The 23,568-nt window shown below is 41.9% G+C and overlaps 1 protein-coding gene across 2 annotated transcripts in view; it reads left to right on the forward strand.

Moving 5' to 3' along the window:
• The window catches only part of LOC308401991 (uncharacterized protein), a 93,028-nt gene extending 70,112 nt beyond the window's left edge, over positions 1–22,916 (forward strand). The window contains exons 11-25 of one of the 2 annotated variants that reach the window (XM_080890472.1): positions 536–711; positions 927–1,156; positions 1,534–1,569; positions 2,115–2,159; positions 3,528–3,677; positions 4,827–4,913; positions 6,573–7,976; positions 9,802–9,852; positions 10,439–10,798; positions 11,226–11,354; positions 15,232–15,291; positions 16,496–16,591; positions 17,125–17,205; positions 17,295–17,411; positions 19,101–22,916. In XM_080890472.1, the coding sequence (XP_080746598.1) occupies positions 536–711; positions 927–1,156; positions 1,534–1,569; positions 2,115–2,159; positions 3,528–3,677; positions 4,827–4,913; positions 6,573–7,976; positions 9,802–9,852; positions 10,439–10,798; positions 11,226–11,354; positions 15,232–15,291; positions 16,496–16,591; positions 17,125–17,205; positions 17,295–17,411; positions 19,101–19,106 (3,028 nt within the window). In that variant the 3' untranslated portion in view covers positions 19,107–22,916. The remainder of the gene's footprint in view (positions 1–535; positions 712–926; positions 1,157–1,533; positions 1,570–2,114; positions 2,160–3,527; positions 3,678–4,826; positions 4,914–6,572; positions 7,977–9,801; positions 9,853–10,438; positions 10,799–11,225; positions 11,355–15,231; positions 15,292–16,495; positions 16,592–17,124; positions 17,206–17,294; positions 17,412–19,100) is intronic. The other variant, XM_080890473.1, reaches the window with a different exon arrangement.
• Positions 22,917–23,568: the final 652 nt, after the last annotated feature.

A 23,568-nucleotide genomic window follows, 5' to 3' on the forward strand; every position in this document is an offset into this window, starting at 1 on the left:
AGTCTAGCTTTACCCTAAAGGTCAAGCTAGTTTACAGTAACAGTCACCACAAGGCACTTTATATTGTAAGGTAAGGCCCTGAGATATTAAAGGGAAAACCTCCAAGATTCAACAGTTAAGCAAACACTTGGTGTCTGTGGGAAGAAAGAACTGCTTTTTAACAGGAAAACATCTCTGGCAGCCATCTGCTGTGGCCAGTTGGGTGGAGAGAGGAAAGAAAATAGTAGAACTCTTCCTGGTCAGCAATTGTTGTATTGTAATAGTTTCATTAGAACAGGCAAATATAGATCAACAAATATGGATCAACAATGGACCAGAGTTTATGAAAGGTGTGAATAAATCTTTCTGTGAACAAATAAATGGAACCATTTCAATCCATGGGAAGCTTGAATCTGTGAATTTGAAGCTGAAAACATGATGCACATTTATTTAAGTTGGACTTGAAATAATTTATTCAGCTATTAGTAATCCACATATCTCTGTATTTTGCCTTTGAGAGATCTAGATTGCTTGCTTATCACAGTCTGTTTCACAGGCTGGTATCTCCTGAGCCTCCTCCTAAGGGATTCTTGGTGATGGGTTCAAAGTTTCGATACAGCGGAAGGACGCAGGCTCAAACCAGGCAGGCCAGTGCTCTCATAGACCGGCCTGCTCCTCACTTCGAGCGGTCGACCAGTAAGAGGTATCTGCTTTCCCGGAGCTTGGATGGAGGTGAGCAGTGCAGCATGAAGGCTTCTCAGGGAGGAAAAGCTAGCTTCACTTTGCTCAAAGAGTAGTGTTGTAAATCACACTGTTTTTACCTTTGAACAGCATGTGAAGCTAAACTAAGTTAAGCCAAAGACAACCTTTTCTCATCATCTGTGGAAGAAAGTAAATTAAGTGTCCTTCCCAGAATATCCAACGCTTCTCATCTGTCTGACCAACAGAGTTCTCACGGCCGGTATCAGCCATGTGCGAGAACCACGACGGCCTTTCTCACCGCAGCATCAGTGAACACCGACGGCTGCACAGCCCCTCCGGGGACGAGCAGGAAACAGAGCTGGAGCCAAGTTTGGAACAGGACGAAGAGGAGAAGGAGCACGAGCAGGGCCGGGAGGCGGAGCAGGACAAAGACCATGACGGCAACGTGACTCCAAGCAGAAAAAAAGAGATCATGGTAATAAAGTCCTCCCGATGGAGCTTTAATGCATTTCCAATGACAGAAGGGCTAAACGCACACTTTTAGTCACCTTGCCCACAACTCTGGCTTAAGTGCAGGGAGGCGATGATGTAAAGAGGTGCAGTGCAAGCGTCTTAGTCCAGCTGAGGTTTATCCAGCAGGGGCATAACGCTGTGGCAGCTTTGCTGGATTTAGCATTCACTAACTCTTCTCCTTTCACTCAGGCTTACATGCTTACTCTGCACTGCTCATAAATCCTGCTAACGGCTTTACAGTTTTTAACCCTTTCTCATTATGCTGACAAATGCAGACCCGAGCCGTGCCTCTGTTTACTAACATGCTTTTTCTATTTTTAAACTCCTGCTGGCGAGAAGGAGGAGGCCGGGTCACCAATTGACAGTAAACAGGAGGTATTTGGTGTCTGGTGATTTGGTCTCTGTCTGTCTGTCTGTATGCTGTCTTTATTATAAATACTGTGTCTGTTAATTGTTCCTCGCCCTCTCTGCATATCTCCCACTGGGTTTTGTCTCTGTACCTGTGGCTGTCATCACTGACAAACAAAAAAAGCTATACTGCATTGCACCACATTAACAAGTGATCCAAAGGCTGTAGTGGCCTTTAAGGAACGGTTTGGCATCCCAGCAAACATTTGAAAGACACTGATGGTCAGAATTAGGTGTAAAGGTTCACTTAAGATTTAGATATGGCTGTAATGCTTATAGTTTTATTAAATGTTCAAAATTTACTGGGATGGCTTTATTTTCTCATTTCAGAATCTGTCTCAGCATGATACGTGTATCTGATAGCTAAATCTTTGCTTTGTGTCTGCCTGCTTGTCCTCTCACCGGCTTACCGCCTTGTGTCTGCATCTGACCTTGTTCCTGCACTCTCTTGCCCCGCACTCTTCACCTTTGACCCCCTCTCTTGCTCGCCCATTGTCCTGCAACCAACTCAGCTCTCTCAGTTGGACCAGGAGACTACTCCTCGGCACAAACAGGAGGTACAGGTTCTTGGATTTTGGCTCTTGTGCTACTTGTCGTGTGTGCCTTTAATAGACTGAGGTTTGCCCGCATCTTTTCAGTCAGTTTATATTTGATTTATTTATATATTTTAAAAGGTATTTGAAACATCCAGCAACAAATCTCTAGCACTGCTTTCAGAGATAGACGTGAGCTTCTCCCCGTCCTTAAGTGCCTGTAATGCAGCATCGGTGCATTCTTCTCTGGGAAAAGCACTCAGATGCTCGACTTAAGTGAATGTGCTGGTACAAGTTCTCCATTTTTAGGTTGTATTACAAGTCCTTCATTCAAAGCTCTACTTTAAGCACAGTAACATCCACTGAAAACATCAACAACACTTCATATTGTAAAATGCTGCTGTATTCTGACACCTATCAGAACCAGCATGAACTTTTTCAGCAGTATGAGCTATAGTAGCTCGTCTGTTGACAGCCTTTGACCCCACGTGCATCGATGAGCCTTAGCCGCCCATCGCCTTTGTTGTTTCACCATCACTTTTGATAGATACTGAGCTCTGTAGGCCAGGAACACCCTACTATAGCTGCGTTTAGACATCCTCTCACGCAGTGGTGTATCCATCACAGTTTAAACGTCATCAAACTTGCTCAGATCCTGACCCTTGCCTGTTTTTCTTGCTTCTAAAGCACCAACTTTGAGGATAAAATGCTAATTTGCTCCCTAAAATATCCCACCCATTAACAGGTGACAGGATTAAAAGATAATAAGTGTTATCCACTTCACCTGTCACAGTTTATAATGTTATGATTGGTGCAGTTATATCTGTAGGGGGCATTTATCAGATAAATATTTACCTGTTATACTGTTAGTGGAACTGAAAAGCTCAAAGAGGGGATGTTGCACTAGAAACAGTATAAGTTCCTGTTCTGAACAGCCGTTTCTTCAGGTGAACTGCAGAATACTGTTTATGCAGGTGAAGGAATATGGGTTTTGTTTTGTTTCCTGTAGCTGTTGTCCAATCTTCCAAAAAGAGAGCTTTCTGAGTTTTGATTAGCGAACGGCATTAATTGATTATTCATATTCATTTTGTCTTGCATCCTCTTTGCAGTGCGTGCCTTGATTGTTGTGCTCATTCGTGTTTTGAAAGCTAATTCTGTCGTAACTTATTGAAGCCATGCTGTAGCTTCAATAAGCATCTTAAATGTCAGTGAACACCAGCACAAAGGACCAAAATGTTAGCGGAATCTCTAACTGGCATAAATGCGAGCAGTTTGCGTGGCCTCCTCTCCCTGTGTAGATGAAGTATTACCTCACAACGTTCCCATACATGCCATACAAGTCTCAGGTGTTCATGACAGACTGATGGACTGTTATCTTCTGCTCTTCTCTAGTTTCTGGATAAGTCGCAGGACGTCTTGCTGAAGCACCAGGCCAGCATCAATGAGCTAAAGAGAGCCTTGAGGGAGCCCAACAGCAAGCTGATGAACCGCGAGAAGCGTCTGTCAGCGACCTCCCCAACCAGCACACCAGAGAAGAAGGCTGTGAGTGGGGGCTGAGGGTAGGGGAGCTGTGGAGGGCTTTCAGGTCCATTATGACCTGATATCTCAAATCTAGCGACCTCTAAAACTTGACATTCCATTAAAGGCCATCGATATTCCCGTGTGCCAGTGTCCTCTTTCCACTTCTCGCTCTCGTGCTCGTTATGCAGGTTTTTAACTGCTTCATTAGCCTAAAGAGATACTGCACGGTCATATGATTTAAAGAAACATAGTGATTGAGCGTGATTGTTGAAGATAGATTCTGTTTTCCCTGCAGGCATTTCAAACAGGTGTCTCCAATATCATGGCAGTCGGAAACAAACATACAAATCCCCTGTTTATTTTAGGACAGCCGTGTAATGAATTGCTTTCTACCTTTTCTCTGGAATACCAGGATAATTCTCTAAATATCTCCGAGGTGCTTGAAGATGACTGACAAGTAGCACACAAGGAAACATCTTGAAGAGATTAGATCCGAGATGTTTTTGAGATTTTCTCAATGCGAGGCACTCGAGAACTAATCATCAGTCGTTTTTTTCTCCCCTGATTGCCTAACAGTTAGATCGTTTTCTTTATGCTAGATCACAAAATCTCTCAAGCTTTCATGGTATTGTGGTAATAGGGCTTTTAAAGATGAGATTGGCCTCTTCAGATAGGATAGTGTTTGCTGGTGCCTAAGTTGCCTTCAGACAATCTCTCATCTGCTGTCTGCCACAATCAGATTATAACCACAGAATGTCAAATGTTGTCTGTGGCAGAAAATGTAATCTGCTGTGTGCTTCATTCCAGAGGTCGGGGTTGTTTCTGTTTGAGTGACATTCGAAAGCTGGGAAAGTCTTGCTGCTCTTTACTGTTTCCAAGAGATTTAGTGAAACTCAGCTCTTTGATGTTGTTGCAGAATAAAAAAAAAAATCTTTTTGCATTGCAAATGCCTCCAGATTTGCTTATGTGGATTTGGTGGCTGTCAGGTACATGGAGCTGCATGATTTTAGTTTGAAGTTCATTAAAAAGTTTCTGCTAGAACAACTCGCTTGTATCCTGTTAACACTGATTCTTTCTGCCTTTTGCTTGAAGTTGTGTCTCACAGAATTGCTCTAATGGCTGTTCTTCCTTCTCTCTTTTAAACCCTCTTTTCTGCCTCGTCTCGGTCAGTCGGTGGGCCGGGCAATGGGAAAGGAACCTGTTAACAGCCTGTCTGTTGAGGGTTTCGTCCAGAAGACTCTGGTGACTTCACCCGAGGTTGCACATCTCTCACTCTTTCTCTTTCACTAAGCAGTTTACTGTTTGTAGCATTGGCATGGTGCAGTGCAATTCCTATTATGTACTGCTGTCTTTCCCCACCCAGCAAAAACTTGCTGAAAAGATGACTTTGCTATGACGTATGACAAAAAAAGTAGTTTCAATAATAATGTCTGTTACAATTGATATGCATAAAGCCAAAGCAGGAGCACCTTAAAGCTGGATTCTATCTGAAGGCTGCTGGATTATGATAGTTGTAGCTGCAGAAAGACTTGCGGTCCTTTAGAAATAAAAAAAGTACCTGTAGTATGAGACCGCATGCTCATTGCATAACGAGCTGTCAATCTCAAGTCAACAGGCAACGAGCGTGCGGTTTCTCAGTCAGCTCTGCCCCATTTTTGTCAAGATGGCAATGGTGGAAAAGCTCATCTTGAGTCTTCCTAACTGGACTTTGCCAACCAACATCACGGTTGCTACATCTATCCTTTATACTGTCTGGACTGTAATAGCGCCTAAACATTGTGCCCTAAAACACAGAGCAGGACTGAGGAGCAGTCCACAAAGAAACATTAGACTAGTCTGTAGAGTTAGATGTGTCTTCATTTTACTCACAGTTAGTCTATTGTAAGTTTGACTGTTTCAGAAAAATAAATACCGAGTCATTTACAGCCACAAAAAACGACCCCCTGTCGGACTCGAGCCTCTTACTGATGTTGCCCTGGTAACAATCAGCAACACCTGCTCTGACTAGTGGCACTCAAAAAGGAAAGAAGGGCTTATATTTTGTACTAATGCTATCATGGTGAGTTGTTAGAGTCTGTAATGACTCACTGGCAATATAAAGCAGTGAGGATACTTTGTTTGCCCTATTCAACTATCCTAGTCTGACTTAGACTTAGCAAAGGCACTGAGCCTTTAGAAGTTATTGTATCCAAGCTATGGTGCGGGTGTTTTATGCTACACTCACTAGAGTTTTGTGTTTCATAAAGTTTTATTTTTAATTATTGCCACACTTCTAAAAACGGCCTTGTTTATGTTAAATTCCTCCAAAGTCCCTCAGTCAGCCATTTTTTTACTCCTTTGAAAAAAGTCTAAATTGGCCCAGAATTAGTTGTTAAACATAAAAAAAAACGACTAAACTCGTTTATTCAGCTAATAAATGTGATGTTTTGTAGATTTAGTGGGAGTATATCAAAAGATGAGGCTTTTCAACAGCCTGAAAGACAATTTGTAGCAACATCTGATAAGTTTGTCTTTTTAAATGAATATTATTGTTATTACTTTACATCTTTTCAACAGGTTTCTGCAGTGTCTGATGTGAGTCTATCAGGGTTACATGTGATCCCAATGGGAGATCCATTTTGGACTAAATTTAGACTAAATCAAATTAAACTCAGCGCAATTTCAATGACTGTTTTTGGGTTAAATAAATGTCAAGACCGGCTGACCCGATTCAGCACAAAGGTCTGCCCATGGTACTCGGGTGGTGATTTGTTTACCGTTTTAAAGAAATGCATATTGAATAGGTAATACCAATGTTCACTATAACTCCAATATGTACATTTTGGGCCCTTTTCTTGGATTGAAGTCCTTGTCTAGATTTGATTGTTTGCAGTAGCTGTGCTTGTCTAACTGTGTTTAATCTATACCAACATGTAGGGCTCTGAGGAGTGGGTATTGATTGAAAAACAAGAACCTTATCAACAAGACCATGACTGGAAGGCTGAAGAAAAGAACAAATCTCTCACACCTGATTCCTCATGGGAGAAAAAGGGTCTGGAAAAAGAGATAGACGTTAGCAAGATGATGCATAAGGAGGTAGCAGGGTATGACAGAAAAGAAATGAAAAGCCATATTGATGAGTTTCCATCAACAAAATCGTCCAGAGAGGCAGATGTATGCTCTGAGCCTCGACGTTTTGTGATCCAATTATCCGAGAATGCCGACTCGTTTCAAGACAAATCTCAAAGCAAACCAGCTCGAGCCTCAGACCCTGAGGCGAACAGCGATGCAGCCCCGGGCTTGCGGCACATGAAGGAGCGCACGGCTTCTAAACCGAGGAAAAAGAGGAGACCCCAGAGCTTAAACCTGGGAATGCCCACAGAGCTCGTCTACAGGAAAGGAGGAAGCGATTCCACCGAAGACGAAAACGAGGGCTCGGACTCAGACAACAACTCAGAAACAGCACCGAAGAGAGGAAATCATTGCGAGTCGCCCCCAGTCGCAACGATGAAAGATGATCAGGGTTTAGAAAAGGATCAGCTGGTCAGGGTCTATAAAGACGGCAAACAAGAGGGTAAATTAGTTGGAGAAAGCAGGGAGGTCTCCACCCAAGGAGCAGAGCAGGTAAAGAAAAAAGTGAGCCTTGTTGGGACAGCAGATGTCGATTTAGGCTCAGTGAATGGACCTGGAAAAATAGAGCATGATAGCTCATTCTCAGGGTCTAAAGGAGAGTGTGTGCTGAAGATGCGAGGGAAAGGCTTCATTGACAACAAAGAGTTAGCAGAGGTTAAACTACGACAGGTCAGGACACATGAACGGAAGGTCAGTAGCTCTGGAGGAGAGGATGTTGAGGGTTTCTTGGGCGACAGAGGTCAGAGGACGTCTCTCCACCGACTGTCAGGCAGCAGCTACCAGTCGGAAATAACCAGGATTGTTCCTCTCAAGCCGGAGCGTTCGAAGAGCGTCACGTCCAAGGACGAAAGGGACCATACGGGACAGGACGATCCAAGACGGGGGATCAGAAGAGAATACCGGTGGTCGGTTGGCTCTCCGGAGGGATCCTCAGACCTCAGCTGGACCGACGGTTCCAACTTTCATCCAGCGTTCGCGTCAGATCTGGAGGGCGTTGCTAAAATCGAGCATCCAGACGATAGCTTTCAGTGTGGTAGAGTGTTCGCGGAGAGCCAGTCGTTCAGCTCAAAGGTTTCGGGGCTTCCCAAAATGGCCCCTCCAGCGCCGCCGGTGAAAACACAGAAGGCGAGAGAGTCCGTGCTAATACTCCGGAACAGCAGAAACGCCAGCAGGGAGCCGAGCCTGGACGCGGCCAAAAAGAGACACTCGGTAACTCCTCTTGGCATCTGCTATTCAGTCATTGGAAACAAAGCATGAGCTTCAGACAGACTTCAGCATGAGCACGCCATTATTCTTTTTTCTACGTTTTCAATGACTTGAAACACTCATCCATCTTGCCTTGTTCGTGCCTGCATGAAGAGCAGGCGGAGCCGTACCTCTGCTCTGTCTTGTGGCAGTCAAAAAGTGTGGACATTTTCCCATAAGGCAGTCCAGTTTATCCCCCCCTCCCATTGCCTTTTGACATGCACCACACTGTCTGGCAAATCTGTACAGCTCAACACTGGCTGTGAAAGTTTAAACACACACACACGCAAAAAAAAAAGAGTCATGTTTCGGTGTTTTGGTTCATCTTTTTCAGCTGCTGAACCTGAAATTTCCTCCCAGCTCACATTGTTCTCTGTCAGAGGGCGGCAGACTCACATATTACCGCCGCTCCGATGATTTATCCTCATCTCCATGTCATTTCCAAGCTGGAAATACAAAATAAGCGATTTATTGCATATGAACGTTAGAAATTAAATCACTCATTTGTGAAAGGAGAGGGTGGGGGTGTACTGTCATCCATTACTTTGTTAGAGAGCTAATATCTTCCAAAATTAGAGATAAATGGAGTATAGAATTGGTTTGTGCGCAAAAGATTGAGGAACCACATCAAACTGATAACCCTTAAAAAAAACTACTCAGAATTTACAAACTGTCGCTGGATCCGTCACATGGGTGGTAATAAATCAGAAATCATGCGTTGCATTATTTCCATTTACCCTCACCTGGATTGAAAGCCCAGCGGTGTTCTAAACACACCAGTTCCTCCAACTGTGAAAGCCCAGCAGGCAGCAAGCAAACAGACACCACAGCTCAGTGCCTGACACAGTCAGATTTGCTGCTTTCATTTCACTGTTGGTATCATTGGGAGCTTGCACGTGTTTGGCACCGGAATGAAAGGAATTTGGAGTGAATAGACATGACAGCTTTCATCATTCCCCACCTTTTCATCTGAGTCAAGCTCTTGCATATATTGGATTAAACAGGCATGAGGAGAGAGGTGTTGCGTAGCTCTCAGTGTGCGAACAGACCTCACTGGCGAGTGACAATCACATTAAGATCTGATTGAAGTGGGAGAGGGGGGGGGGGGCTGGGAAAATATTAAGGTGCTCCTCCAAACACGTGGACCCACTCTCCCAGTCATTTTGACAGGTTTTGAAATGCATCACGGCACCTTTTTTAAAAAAAAAAATTTAATCAGAAATGTAACAACATCATTTGACTGTATTTGTGTTTAAATTCACGGTGAACCATTGCAACACTTTCTCAGTTAGTGGATGAGTGGCTGCTCTTACTACCAGAAACCTGCTCGTTATACAAAGTGCATGATTTTCTTGCCCTGCCTCTGCTAACTACAACAAATGGCTGTAGATATCGTGGTTGCTTTTCTGTCCTCTAAACTTCTACTGCTGTTTGCTTTTGTCACTGTAGAGCAGTCCTTGAAATTTGTGCTGGTATCCATTCTGAACCTGACTGGATCTGACTGGTCAGAACCAGCGGGCTTGAATTGGGTCTGGCTGAATTTCTCACCTAAACTTGGGTTTGAGTTAATAGCACAAACTTACTAGTGTGTTTGTGTTTTGTATTTACATTTGGACCCTTCAGGATCCCAGTTTAGGTTTACGCTGCAATATTTTGTGCACAGAACCCCACTGGGCTCATATCTTCAGACCCCAGTCAATCACTGCTGTGTCAGTCAGTCCACACTCCATTCCAGCTTGTGCTAACCCTGAGATCCTCTCTCTGCTCTTTCCTCTGCTTCCCTCTGCAGGAGCCTGTCTCTACTCCTGCTATATATGAAGAGCCATTTGCTGACTTCAAGGTTATTCATTTGTATTTGAACCCACCCTTCATATCCTCTGTCCATTTTTCTCTTTTCCTCCCTCGATGCATGTCTCGTAGCTGACTGCAGCTTTTACTACCTGTTATCAATGTATGTGACGTTCAAGTTGCTACTTTTACCAAAACAAGAGTGAGTCTGTAAGTGGATTGTCAGAGCTTTGGATACAAGAAAAGTCGTGTGTTTATATTAGCAGAAGACTAGCTGTTGCATTGCTAATGTTAGTAAGCTAGCTGTTTAAGGAAACATATTGTAGCTAGTTTATTAGGTAGCTAGGTAGTTGGAGCTAGATGGAATATGCACACCACTATGTCTGAAGCCGGGTTGGTTTTTTTTTGGAGTTAGGTCCAGCCCTCATCACATTCACTGTCAAAACGTCAAGGATGCAGTGGCAAAAAACTTTCCTCTCAGGGTCTTCAACAGGACTTTGCAAACTAATGGATAATGGCTAGCTTGAGTAGCAAGTTGCTTCTATAACATCGATGATTCCCATTTCTTGCCATCTCCATTCAAAACACTGTAGCTGTGCGATGCCAGAGTTTTGATCCTGTGTCTGTACCTGCACCAGAAGGAGTTTGGGGAGAGGAGGCCTCAGCAGAGCATAGCCTCGGAGGAGGAGCAGGAACGAGACACCGTGGCATGCATGAAGGAAACCAACCTGGGCATCGAACGCAAGTGTTCCAGCATGACGGTCAGCTCCACGTCCAGCCTGGAGGCCGAGGTCGACTTCACTGTCATCACTGACCTCCACTCGGGCCTCGAGGACTTTTCTAAGGGTGTGCCCGAACTGGGAGAGAGGGAGCGACAGCCAGAGGTGGGCCGGGAGGACTTTGAGGAGACCTCCAGGTTCTACTCTGCCCGTCTAATGGGCTCCCGGGACAAGTCTCCCATAGAGGAGAGGCTTCCTGAGGAGGGAATGCATCATGAGGTAGACAGATGAACGCATTTATACGTATTCATCGCCATCATCACCCACTGGCTTCACCCTGCCTGGCTGGACTTCAGTAGCCCCCTGCTGTATTTTTTATTTATTTTTGGACCATGATGTGTTCCTTAAATTTTGTTGATTCCTTATTGTGTTCAGTTTTTGTTCTACTCATTCTTATGTATTAATTGTAATTCACCCATTTTATTTTTGTTGGTGTTTCTTTGAATTTATTGCACCTCTTGCACGTTGTCATCCAGACTAATAAAAATGCATTTCACAGTTTGTTCCTATAAGTTAACATCGCTCGGTTGCTTTCTTTTGTTTAATATGCTGCTTACAAGAATGGGTCTGAAGTCTTCAGGCGACTTGCTGTGAGCAAATCGCTTGCTGCTCTTTGACTGTATTGTACTGTTTGTGTTTGATGCAGCCTCCCGTGGCAAAGAAAGACCCCAACACGGTGAGTGTGGCCAACAAGCTGAAAAGAGCTGACAGCAAGACGGAGACGCACACAAATGGATCGGAAGCCCACGCCAGCGTCGTTAATGTCTCTTCACAGGTAAACCGAACGCAAAAGCAGTAGAAACAACAGCACTATAGTCTGTGTGAGGTGTGTGCGTGTGAGCGTTTGAGCCGCCATGTTTCCTGCCAGGTAAATGACGCTCCGCAACGTGGTGACGTCATTCGGGGCGACTGGAATCGATAAGGGAATCGTTTGCAAAAATGACAAACAATTCCAAGGAATTGAAACAGTGGGAACCGGTTCTCAACAAGAACCGGTGTTCGATACCCATCCCTAGTCCTGACTGTGTACAAAGCAGCATAATCCACCGACCTGCACCTCTAAAGTGTAAAAATTAATCTTTGCTTTAAAATGTACAATTTTAGGTTTTGTTTTTTTTTTTTACAAGAACCTCCATGCCACTCAGCATGGAAGGTGCTGTTGGCTTTACACGTATTTATTTGCACAGCTTTAACTTATAACATGTTAGATACTGGGCTTTGGATGTGCCTGAAAGCTCTAGACTGAGCTTGGCTTGCTATCTATTCCTCTAACTCATCAACAAGATGAAGATCTGTTTTCCCAAATTGACAAAGTATTTACTTTTTTTAACTTCTTTAGGAAATGTTGGGTTGAATATGATGAGTACTTTAAATACTTATAGGTGAGTGCTAAAGAATTAGGGCTACGGGACTGGCAGAAAGAGGAAATGAGGATCAGTTCCAACAGTCGCCATCAAAGTGACTCGCGATTAAGAATTTCTTATTTGTACAGAGCTTGATTAGAGGAAAAAGCGTCTTCTTTGAGCTGCAGTGACATGATGGCCATATTCCCCAGACACGGATGGAATAATAGCATCATTATGAAGTGATTAAAGTATTGACAGTGTATTAATGAGGATGATGAAAGCAGGTGCGAATCCCATTCATCTCTGGAGGCAGAGATTTGAGTGCCGGCTGGCTGTCCCACAGGAGCCTTATTAAAATGTAATCATCGCTGGGCTCTTTAGCCATTCAGCTAATAGTGTGGATGAACTCAGGCGATGATGTAGAGAGGGTGCCTTTGAAGTGCCACATCAGCGTTGAGTTACATTTTCAAAGATGTCAGAGAAAGCCACAGTACAGAGTGTGCATGTATGCTTCTCAGGCAAACTGACGTCATTCGTGGGCAGACACAGATCCTCAGCAGTGACACTGCACAGCCAGCAGAGGGAGACATGCTTTGTCTGTTGAGCTTGGGTTCTAAACAAAAGCACAAAGGCTCAGCAGCTGCTCCGTTCCAGCTGTCTGCAAAGCACCCACACTGTAGGACAATTTATTTTGCTTTCACAAACAATTCATCACGTATAGTTATGAAAATACACCAGCAGCCTCTTTAAAGCAGAACAATAATGGAAATGAATGACACACAAAAACAATTTTAAAGGAATAAAAACAAATCAGTCAAATGCAAAACTTTGGATATAAAGCTATAGTTAGGACACCATCAAAAAGTAAATCTCACATTCCAGTTTAGTACCAATTACTAAACCTTGATGTGACTAAGCTTATCTAATCTGACGTTCTCTCTGCTACTGAAGTGCCATAATGACAAAATCTAGAGAAATTGGTTAATTGTGGGTGCCCATGAGTCTCATTAGGGATATAAAAAGATTTAAAATATATATAAATGAATTATTTAAGCGTAAAAAAAATTCCTGCTGGTGGGTTATACTTCCATTCCAGTAAATTACACCAAAGAGGAGACTGTTTTCTGAGTAAACTCTTTTTATGAGTCTGCTGTTACAAACAGGGTGTATATACACTCACACTTTAATAGGTACACCTTTTCCACTGCTTGCTGATGCATAATAATAAAAATAATCAGCCAATTACGTAGCAGCAACTACAAATTTGACAAGGTTAGCATCTTGACTGTCTAGTAATTTAAGTGACTCTGAATGTGGCATGGTTGTTGAGTATTTCAGAAACTATTGATCTGCTTAGATTTTCCTGCACCACCATCCTTTGGGTTTACCGGGAAAGGTCCAAAAGAGAGTAACTATCCAATAAACGGCAGTTCTCTACACAAAGTCCTTCAAAGCAAGGTGTGCAGAAGTGCGTCTCTGAATGCACAACACATCAAACCTTGAAGAAGATCACACCAAGCGCCACTCTAACCGGCTAACAACAGGAAACTACATTTTCTAAAGGCTCACTAAAACTGGACACTGGAAAAACTGGAAGAGTGTTGCTGGTCTGCAGGTCTGCAACATTTGCATGGCAGGGTCATAATTGAGTGTAAACCACACGAAAGCATGGATACAGCCTGCCTTGTATGTATAGTTGCTGCTGGTGGTGTGATGGCTACCGGAGTATTTTTGCTGGCCATGCATGGCTGCATTTCAGCAGGATAGTGCACCATGCACACCAACATGACTTCATCATGAGTCTGTTGTACTCAAATGCCCTCCACAGTCACATGATCTCAATCCCATGGAACACCTTCGCGATGTGGTGGAACAGGAAGTCAAGGACATGCAGCTACTGGATGATGCTGGCATGTAAATCTCTGAGGAATGTTTCTAGCACTTTCTGCGGCACAAAGAATTATTCGACGCGACTGGGAGGTTCCCGGGAAAAATGTGTTTGCTGTTCTTTTTGAACAATCTGCTGGATAAATGAATCAAATTTCAGTTTTTATTTAACCACTTGCTTCTCATGCCATCCAAATATGGTGATAGAAAATATCGTCACTTTGGTGACATCAAGGACTGGGCAGCTAGCATTTAGCTGCTAGCTGATTCATGTCTGCTGGAAGACATTGTAATTTACCTGAGCTGACCTTAAAAAGGAACGAGACCTTTCAGTGAGACAATAATCTTGAACGCACTAGCAATTCTACCAAGAGATGCCCTCGAATGAAGAATGAAGGCTCGTGAAAAGCTCACTTTGAAGTCCCATTGAACCATTGTACATTTAATACATTTAATAAAATCCCTCAAATATCTGATTTTGCATAGAAGAGTGAAAAACTTCACCTTTTATACAAAAGTCCTGCACAAAATAGTTATTCTTGCTAAAATGCCAAAGCAATACTTGTTTCTGAGCACACTGCTGTACTTATATTACCTTTACTGTATCCATATGTACTGTTTGAGTACAGGGGTGTACAGAGGTTGGTGTTCTTATTTCTATATATTACCTTGTATATATCCATGATGAAATGGATGCTGTCAGCACAAACACTGTTGACTTGGATTTGATGGAGCAGTAAATCAGTCCTCATCACTTTCTTTAAAGTGAGACTTTTTAACGAGTCAGTGTAGAGATAAACAGAGATAAACAGCAGAACTTCACCAGCAGACATGTGTGATGTGCTTTAGATCGCTTTCACTGTATCTAATGACATAAATAAATAAAGACAGTAAGGCAGCATTAACAGCAGGTCTTTTTGACTCGACAGGAAAAACAGATGAAACAAATTAGAATAAATTGTCCAAACAGCAGTGACACCATGAAGCAGCTCAGCGACGGTGCTCATTATGTTGTTTATAGCCGCTTGTCCTGTTTGACATGCCAAAATGTCTGTTGTGGAGGTCCAGCCCTGGCATTGTCATTAACTGAGGAGCAGCCTTAATTCAGGTTTTTGAATATGACCATTATGTTCCTGCTGTAGTGTGTCAGAATGAACGGCCTCATTTCATCATATATATGTTGTCTCTATAACAGGGGTGGTTCAAAATGTAAATGTGAAAAATTGAAATGTAAACTCTATGAAAAAGGAAGTAAAATCAAACTCCTCAAAGTGCAATGTTAAATCCACTACAATTAGCAGAGAACAAAACCACACTATTCTATTTTAAATATGCACTAATGCTTCTTTGCACTAATCACAGATTGTATTTAAAAAGCTCATTAAAGACTGTTAATAAGGGCCATTTCCTCTTTTTCAGAACTATGGAGTCGTCAGTCCACAGGAGGCTCCTGCTGCCGTCAAAGAAAATGGCTCTCCTGTAAGTATCTTTGATGAGGAGCAAAGGGACAGTACGTGTGTGTGTGTGTGTGTGTGTGTATGTGTGTGTGTGTGTGTGTGTGTGTGTGTGTGTGTGTGTGTGTGTGTGTCCACAGTGAGAAACCCTAGCGATTTGTCCACTGATTTCCTCTCTTCTTGCGTTGAACTTTCATATCCTGTTGAATGACTGTAGAAATGAATAATGTTACACGAGGCAGCTGTTTGCAGGACCACATTCAGATATCTTCACGTGTTTCTTTGTAATATAGTCTGTTGATTCCAACATTTACATTCTACCAGCAGTGATAGCTGTTTTTTCTTGATGCTCATTATATTTCTGTCCAAGTCAAAGTCCTGAAAATGCTAAACTTAGAGTTTTGCTTGATGTTTTAAATATGTGGCCAAGTACTAAAACAACTGCTCAAGGCTGTATGACCAATCAGCATGTCTCACTTGATGTGATGAAACGAAACATTAGAGTACATTAATAGAACTAACAGTTGTGTTCATCGTCCCCTTGTCTTTACAAGCCCTGCAAGCATATTGTGCAATCTTTTTGTTCATTGGTGTGAAAAATGTGATCAGTGTACTAGTGACGAATTTTCTGGCTCTTATTTTGAAAGTTCAGTTGTTGCTAATCGGTTACCACTGACACATCCCATCTCGCGCTTTCTTACCGGTGTGGCTACAGCTAGCAACTTTAAGTTCTGCTCTGGAAATCTAATTGCTGGAGTACCTGCAGCAGGTGCAGCGGCGTTGCAGAGCAGAACAAGGACTGCTGTTGCCAACTGTCATTCAAGACAGTGGAGCTGATTTTTGTTGTTATGCACAGTCCACTATGATGAGACTCACTGGTTTATTAGGCGCAAAGTTACAAAGAATGTACTTCTATGGGAAATCATTACAAGATCAGCTGTTAGTGAAGTTTTTTTTTATAACGCAGAGAAAGCAAATTGTTGCTGCACACATCAGCATTGTCAGTGGCTTGTATTATTACCAACAGCTGATAAAGAGAGTTTTGTTGACCAGGGCATGTGGTGCACAGAAACTCTGATAACAGTTAACAGATTTCAGATCTTTGATTTAGATCCCAGGAGGCCGAGACCCCCCAAGGCTGGCAGAGCGGTACACGTTGTGTCCGAGCATGTTTTTGCTGTTAGCTTCGTCTATTTGTGTATAACTGCTCTCTAATGACTGTGCTGCAGGTAAAAGCCAGCACCCAGGGGAGAGAGTCTGTTGTGTCCCCGCTGACCATCACTGCTGAGAACGTTACCTCAGCAACCACGACACAAGTTACCAAGGTAACACTTCATGAGTTCCTATGGTTACAGTTTGATGGCCGAAGCATTAGGTCAGCGCCATCACATCTTTGTCTGCGTTACCCGTCCTTATAGATGCATTGGAGTGGAAGATCAAATAGATTTTATTTTCCTAACTTCTTAACTTCTTAATTAATAACAGGAAACTGTAATTAATATGTTAACAATATATTTTGATAAGGTGATCGACTCTGATAGGCTTTACATGAATACTAATAATACAAATCATTATTCCCTGCAGCTCTATTAGGACTGAATTACTGTTAGACAACATGATTCAGTGTGTTTCTACGTTATCAAGACTTTTAGTGCATAAAGACACATTTAGTTTTACAGGACACCAGTTTCATATCACTTAACAGTTAAAAAAGTCTCACACTAAATAAACTGAATGGATCTGTGTAAATTGGAAGGAGGACATGGATAAAATAGACTACAATAACAACACACTGCTGCTTTTTCTTGTGTGTCATTTTATATGATTCATTAAATTTCATTCTTTCTTTATTCAACAGACTGTGAAAGGAGGCTACTCAGAGACCAGGATCGAGAAGAGGATTATAATCACAGGAGATGATGATGTGGACCAACATCAGGTGAGAGACACTGTTCACAGAAACCCTCGCAAAGCAATGTTCGGATGAGAGGGTTACGACACACGCGTTGATGGTTTTTATGTCCCCAGGCACTTGCCATGGCAATCCAAGAGGCAAAGCAGCAGCATCCTGACATGCTGGTGACAAAAGCAGTAGTTATCAGGGAAACAGAGTCGCCCACTGAGGAGCTACAACAGAAAGCAGAGGTAAATATCTCTTGTTACAAGAACTCTGTACTTTTTAAGGATTACTTCAAGCACTTGACAGGCACAGAGCCTATGCTTAGACTCAAGGTTTTTTGTTGGAAAGTTAACCAAATGATTACAAAACACAGAACAAGTACAGAGGGCCACCTAGGTGCAAAGCTAATCCAAAGAAATGCAAAACAATTATAAACAGTTGGGAAATGACTGCCGAGAGAAATAAAGCAACTAGACATCAAAATGAGATACAAAATAACTACAAAGGAGATAACAGATGATTACAGAGGGATGCCAAATGACAATAACTATATATTAAAAAATTATTGTAAAGATGTAACTGGACTATAGAAGGATGAAAAATGACCTTAAAGAAATGCCAAGTACCTACATAATAATGCAACTACAGATTCAGACCAAATGACCAAGAAGATACAAAGTGGTTTAGACTTGCCAGAGATGCACACACATTACAAAGGAGAAATGAAAACAAAATGATGCAAAACTGTTCCAAATTACTATAGAGAATGAAAAATATGCACAAAAAGATATACAAAGACATAAATTGACTGCTAAATGACGTGCATAATAACCATGAGTAACATAGGGATGCAAAATGTCAACCAACAGAAAGAAAGATATTACATACAGATACAAAACATCTAACTATACAATAAATATTAATTGAGAAGAAAAGAGTAATAAACCCGATGCCTACAAAAGATGCAGAACATTATCAAACAAATGGAACTAGAATAGATACAAAAAGAAAGCAAAATAGCTAAAATGAGATGAAAATGTACCTCCAGCCTCTTCCAGGAATCACTGTTATCACCTCTGAGTATGTTAACCCTCAGATGATGGAATCTCAGCTTTTCTGGCTCAGCAAACAGGTCAGAGTACTGAGTCCTAAAACAGATAAGGATTAGAGATTCAAACCAGATCAGCTCCACATCCAGTTGGACTGTTATTTGCCAGTTCATCCTGTCTGGGTCTGTTTGGATCTCTTCATAGTGGGTTATTCGGTCCCAACATGATCTGTATTCCTTATGGAAAATGGCCCATCCTCCGAAAACTATACTAAAATATTGCCTGTCCTGTTTTTTATTTTATTTTTTGTTGTTAAATTTGATACTATTATTTAACTCTTGGTATTTATGGCTGTGCTATACAGATAGGAGGCATCATCTATCAGTGAAGGCTGATATTAGATGAAGTTGTAAATGGTTATACTGGGGAACACTAAAGTAGATTATTTTCTGTCAAACTCATAGATTATTTCTGCCATGACTGGATAAAAATACTTAATAAATGCTATGGTGAATCTTGGTATTGTAGCGCCATTGATAATGGTGTTCTTTCTCTACTCACATGGACTGAGGGTGATTGAACTCAGAGCTGATTGAAGTAACACTGATCGGCTGTTCTGGAACCAAAAAAGTCAGTTTGTAAAACGTTCTCCGTGGAAAAAGGGCTCAGCTCTCTGTGGGATGTAGTAAGATACAAAACCATTATAAAGACATCTTAAATGAACAAAAAGGAGAGACGAATCCTACAAAGATGCAAAATTAGTGTATTAATGTAGAGTGACTACACATGGCACAAAAAAATGAGAAGAAAGAGAAGAAAAACAGATTTATACATGCTCACGAGCACGAAACATCTTTTTATGTATGTGTTGTCATGTGGTTGCAGTCCTGATTGAACATGGTGGCTCCTGAGACGGGGGACAGGAGAGGATCCTCCAGCTGTGTGTCTCCGGCCCCGCCCTGCAGTATGCCACCAACCCGATAAGAGGACTTTCTACCCCACTGTGTACACACCAACACGACAACAGACTGCGTTCCACGAAGCAGTAGACCTCCACTCCTTTCCCTTTAGACGTACCAACTGTGACTGGCCTCTGATCTGACCCGGCTTCCCATCCCGTACCGGCCGATCCCAGCCCTCCACCCTCTAGTGGAAAGAGGAAAAATCTTCGATTGGAAGATTTCTCACATTTCTTCCATATTATTTAATGTAACATGTTTTGGCTCGTTTGAACCAGTGAGGTGTCACCTCTCACAGTTTGTGTTTAAGGGCCACACGTCTACCCCGTGCTGCTGTTATTATTAGAGAAAAGGAGGGGTGGGAGAAAGTATGGGGACAATGCTGGTAGCATGGGTAGGGATGGGGAGGTGCCAAGTGGCAAGAGCCAGCCTTTTTTGCTTGTTGGCCATCTCCTAGCCATGCCACCTTCAGTATAATCAACTGCTGTCTTATTAGCTTTTTACATTTTTATCTATAGAGGATCTAATTTATGTTCAGTGTTTGCTTGTTTATGAAATATGTATAATATCAGAAGATTATAATCTGCATGATTCAATTAAAAATAGCAGGGGGAATGAAAACAAAACAAAAATACACACATGAATATGTCCGCCTTTGGAAGCCCGGAGAAGTGGGAATGAGGACCGTTGAGAAAGTGTAAAATACATGAGGCCAATGAATGGTGGACAGACTGTACTAACTATTCAGAGGACAGCTGAAACTGGTCCCAGTCTTCAACACACAAGCATCACTGTCCTCGTCCAGCTTCACTGTTATTGTTTTGCTGTCAGCTCACCACCAACACAAAGAGATGCTGGTCACAGTTTTAGGGTTTTCAGAGGAAATTTTAAATATAAATAATATTCTATTTGTGATATATATTTACTTCTTTTTTCCTTACTTGCTTTACTGACTTCCATTGGGAAACAGAGTTTGTTTGACACTCTTGTGTTTTTGGACATTTCAGCCTTTATGTGTGAACATGCTGTAAATTCTCCCTGACAGAGCTGTAACCAACTGGCTCCAAACTTAGAGCTGGTTTTCCAGATTGTAAAGTTGGGCTGCAAAAAGCCAATGTTGACATCAAAGCCACCAGCTGTGATTTACTAATGTTGGCCACGTTTAAAGAGCTTAACAAGCCCAAACTACAAAATCGACGTTAGCAGTATCGTAATAACTGTGCATAAGCGGTAGCTGGGATATTTAAAAAATATTAATAGCGTTAGCGATGCACATATTATAACAGCCTAAATATTCATGTAATTGCTCTTTTTTGTGTATTTGTACAGTTATAGTTAGACTTTTGTCATCTCTGTACTTTGTACTTTGACTTTCTTTTTTGCAAAAAAATCACTACTCTGACTTAACAGCTATGGTAAAATTTAAACACTAGCATTATTGCTATCATCATTAAATTGTCAAAAACTTTTTTTACTTATTGACATAATATTGCTATCAAGATAATTATGATATGGCGACATGACGACAGTCTTATCTGTCCAGTTTCACGTTTAGACATCTGTGATAATGAACTTGTTAGCATTTAAGCAAACAGCCAGATTAGCACGAATTAGCATTTATTTGTAGCTCTTTTTCTACCAAGCTAATAATTCAAATCCATTCCTTAATCGCTGTCGGCACTCTTATAGTGCTGGTATGATTTGTTTCTTTTTTTTTTTTTTTTCTTCAGGGATTTTGTTTTGCTGTAAAATTCTTCACTATGCTAACTTTGCTAACCTACCTGCAGGCTCATGTTTAGACGGTAGCAGCGCGAGGTTTTATTAAAAGCAGCGTAAACCATGCTGTAAAAAGGTGTAAGAGTGAACCAAAACAGTGAGCTGAAAGGGGCTAAAATGCTAAGGAAACTACAGAGTCAGTTTTTTTCTTTTGATTAGCTTGTTATGTAAAACCACTGATCATAGCAGCTCTTTAAATAGCGACTGGTTCTTGGATTGTGCGCATGTTTGCAGACACAGCCTGAAGAGTTCAAGACACAAGATTAACAAGGGTACTTTTTCTCTCTCATTTTTTTGTTTTGTTTTCAGGTTAACCTTTTGAAGTTGTGGTTTATGAGTTTGTATTTATAGGAGTGGTCGGCTCCTCCCTTTTTCACATCACAGACAAAGCGTATAGTATGTCATGCGTTAAGTGGCCTCCACCCACACAGCGTGCTGGTTGTCTCATATTGTATATCCGTCGATTCTGGGTGACCTTTAATACTATACTATGCATCAGCTATCAAACATACAAATCCCTCTAACGGAGCCCGACCCGTGTTAGCCTGTGTCCCCGCTGTCACTGTTAACTTTTCGTGCTACTGTTACCTGAAGCAGTGACGCGCACTGCTTGTGAGATTTGCAATAAGCAGACATTCTTCTTATTCTGTGTCCTCTAAAGGGAGAAAACTGTGAACTGTCGTGTGTATCAAAGCGTAACCAAAACCAACAACACGGAGTTGTAAAATGACATTCGAAGGAATCTTTCCAACACTTGTGACCATGGCTTTGTTGCCCTCTTCATCTAATCCTCCCTTTGCCCTGATTTGAACCTGTTGACCTGCTGTTGGTGGTGTCTGTGGAAAACAGGAGAAAACTGATGATTTGTATATTCCGTTTTGCTCTGTTTTATTTTACCTGGTCATATGACACTGGACTGTTGAGAAGGCACTTGCTTGCAATGATTTGCAGCACATGTACTGTAACCTGCTGGGGGGGAAAGCCTGTCTTTGCTGTAGGTCTGGACACACTACTGATGGAAAAGAACAACTGTAGGCATCGGGAGAGAAGCTGTGTAATGAGGTGGTGAGTTGGAGGATGGAGGACCTGTATTTATATATAAATATCTGTACTTCTGTGTATTAGCCTGTACACTTTGTAGAAACTGACAGGAGCAGAGATGTGTTTTTATGTGAGGGACGAGGCAGTAAGTAGAACCCGAAGGACAGCGGTGCAATAGAAATGTCACACGAATGGGTGCCTTATGTTAAGAGCCGCGGGAGCAATTATCAGTGCACGCCTGAAAGTGCTCTTAATCACCACGAGGCAGATGGAGGAACGACCTCTCCTCTCCACCCAAGGTGAAGAGGAGCTGTCTCGAAAGCGAATTACTGTCTTGTAAAGAATATGACTTTGAAGGCAGCGAGAAAAGGAGTCTCTCTGAATATGAAAAGTTGGTCCTCAACGAGATGACGAACGTTTTTGGCCCCATTAACTTTAGAAAACCAGCACAGTATGGATCACGGATGTGAGTTTTTTTCCCTCTGTGAAGACCATCAAACTGCTCTGCTGTAAAGCCTCCACCTCCAAGTCTCCACTGCCTTTTGCTCTACATCCCCTTAGTGCTTGGTGGTGTGTATTTGCTGTATTTGCATTCAGTCTAAATGGAAAAAAACATACATGCATAAATAAATGTCTCAGTATGATTCAAACACTGTCTCTGATTCTGTAATGAAGGGAGAGGGATTTCTTTTTGAACTTGAGGAAATGTTTGTTTTGTTTTTCCCCTTCTGTTACTTGAATATTTCCATACATTTACAATTCAGCTTGTGAAATAAAGGGCTTCTTTTGTAACACCAGAGTAGTGAAGGATTCTTGCTGGAGTGAATATGATGGAAACAGCCTTGGTCTGTATTGCCATCTTGTGACCACGTTCGGTACATGCAGTAAAAGTGGGCTGCAGTGGGTTTCTGGGTGCTCTTAGTGCCACCTAGTGGATTTCTGAAACCAAAGAAGCATGCTCAACATTTTCACTGAACTTCAAAAATCACTTGGTACTTCACACAGAATACAATCACCTTATATTAGTCTGCGAAACACCTGCAGGATGTCTTCACATTGTTTACAAGTCACAATAGTTTCACCTTTGCTGGTACGGAAAGCCAATTATGTCAAAATTCTTCTTTTTTCTTTTCCCCACATACAGTCTCATTGCACAGATTGTTTTTTTTCTAATTGCCCATGATGGGTAGATAACTATGGCTGTGTCCCAGTTTTATCATTTATTTATTTATTTTGCTCTGGCTTTTCCCATACCAGAGTCTGTCACTGCTGCTACAGAAATCCACTTATGTCTTAATTCACCCCCTTGATTTCTTTTTACCAGCTTTAATTTAGATTTATATCACCAGCTGGCATTTGCACATTTATAATAAGTTTCCATTGCAGGTCTTGATTAATCAGTACCGTATCACCCCAATAGAGCACGTTGCTGTCAGATTATCGGTGGCTCCTATGGTATTTAAAAGTAGGATGGGAGGTGGACCCTCCATCTTTCAGTGGTTTTTATACACGACTCTGCATTTAATTATTAGTTATTATTAGTCTCTGGCTCTTTTCTACAGCGTGTCTTTATCCTG

The sequence above is a fragment of the Rhamphochromis sp. 'chilingali' genome, assembly GCF_963969265.1.
Source record: "Rhamphochromis sp. 'chilingali' genome assembly, chromosome: 9".
NCBI classification, from domain to species: domain Eukaryota; kingdom Metazoa; phylum Chordata; class Actinopteri; order Cichliformes; family Cichlidae; genus Rhamphochromis; species Rhamphochromis sp. 'chilingali'.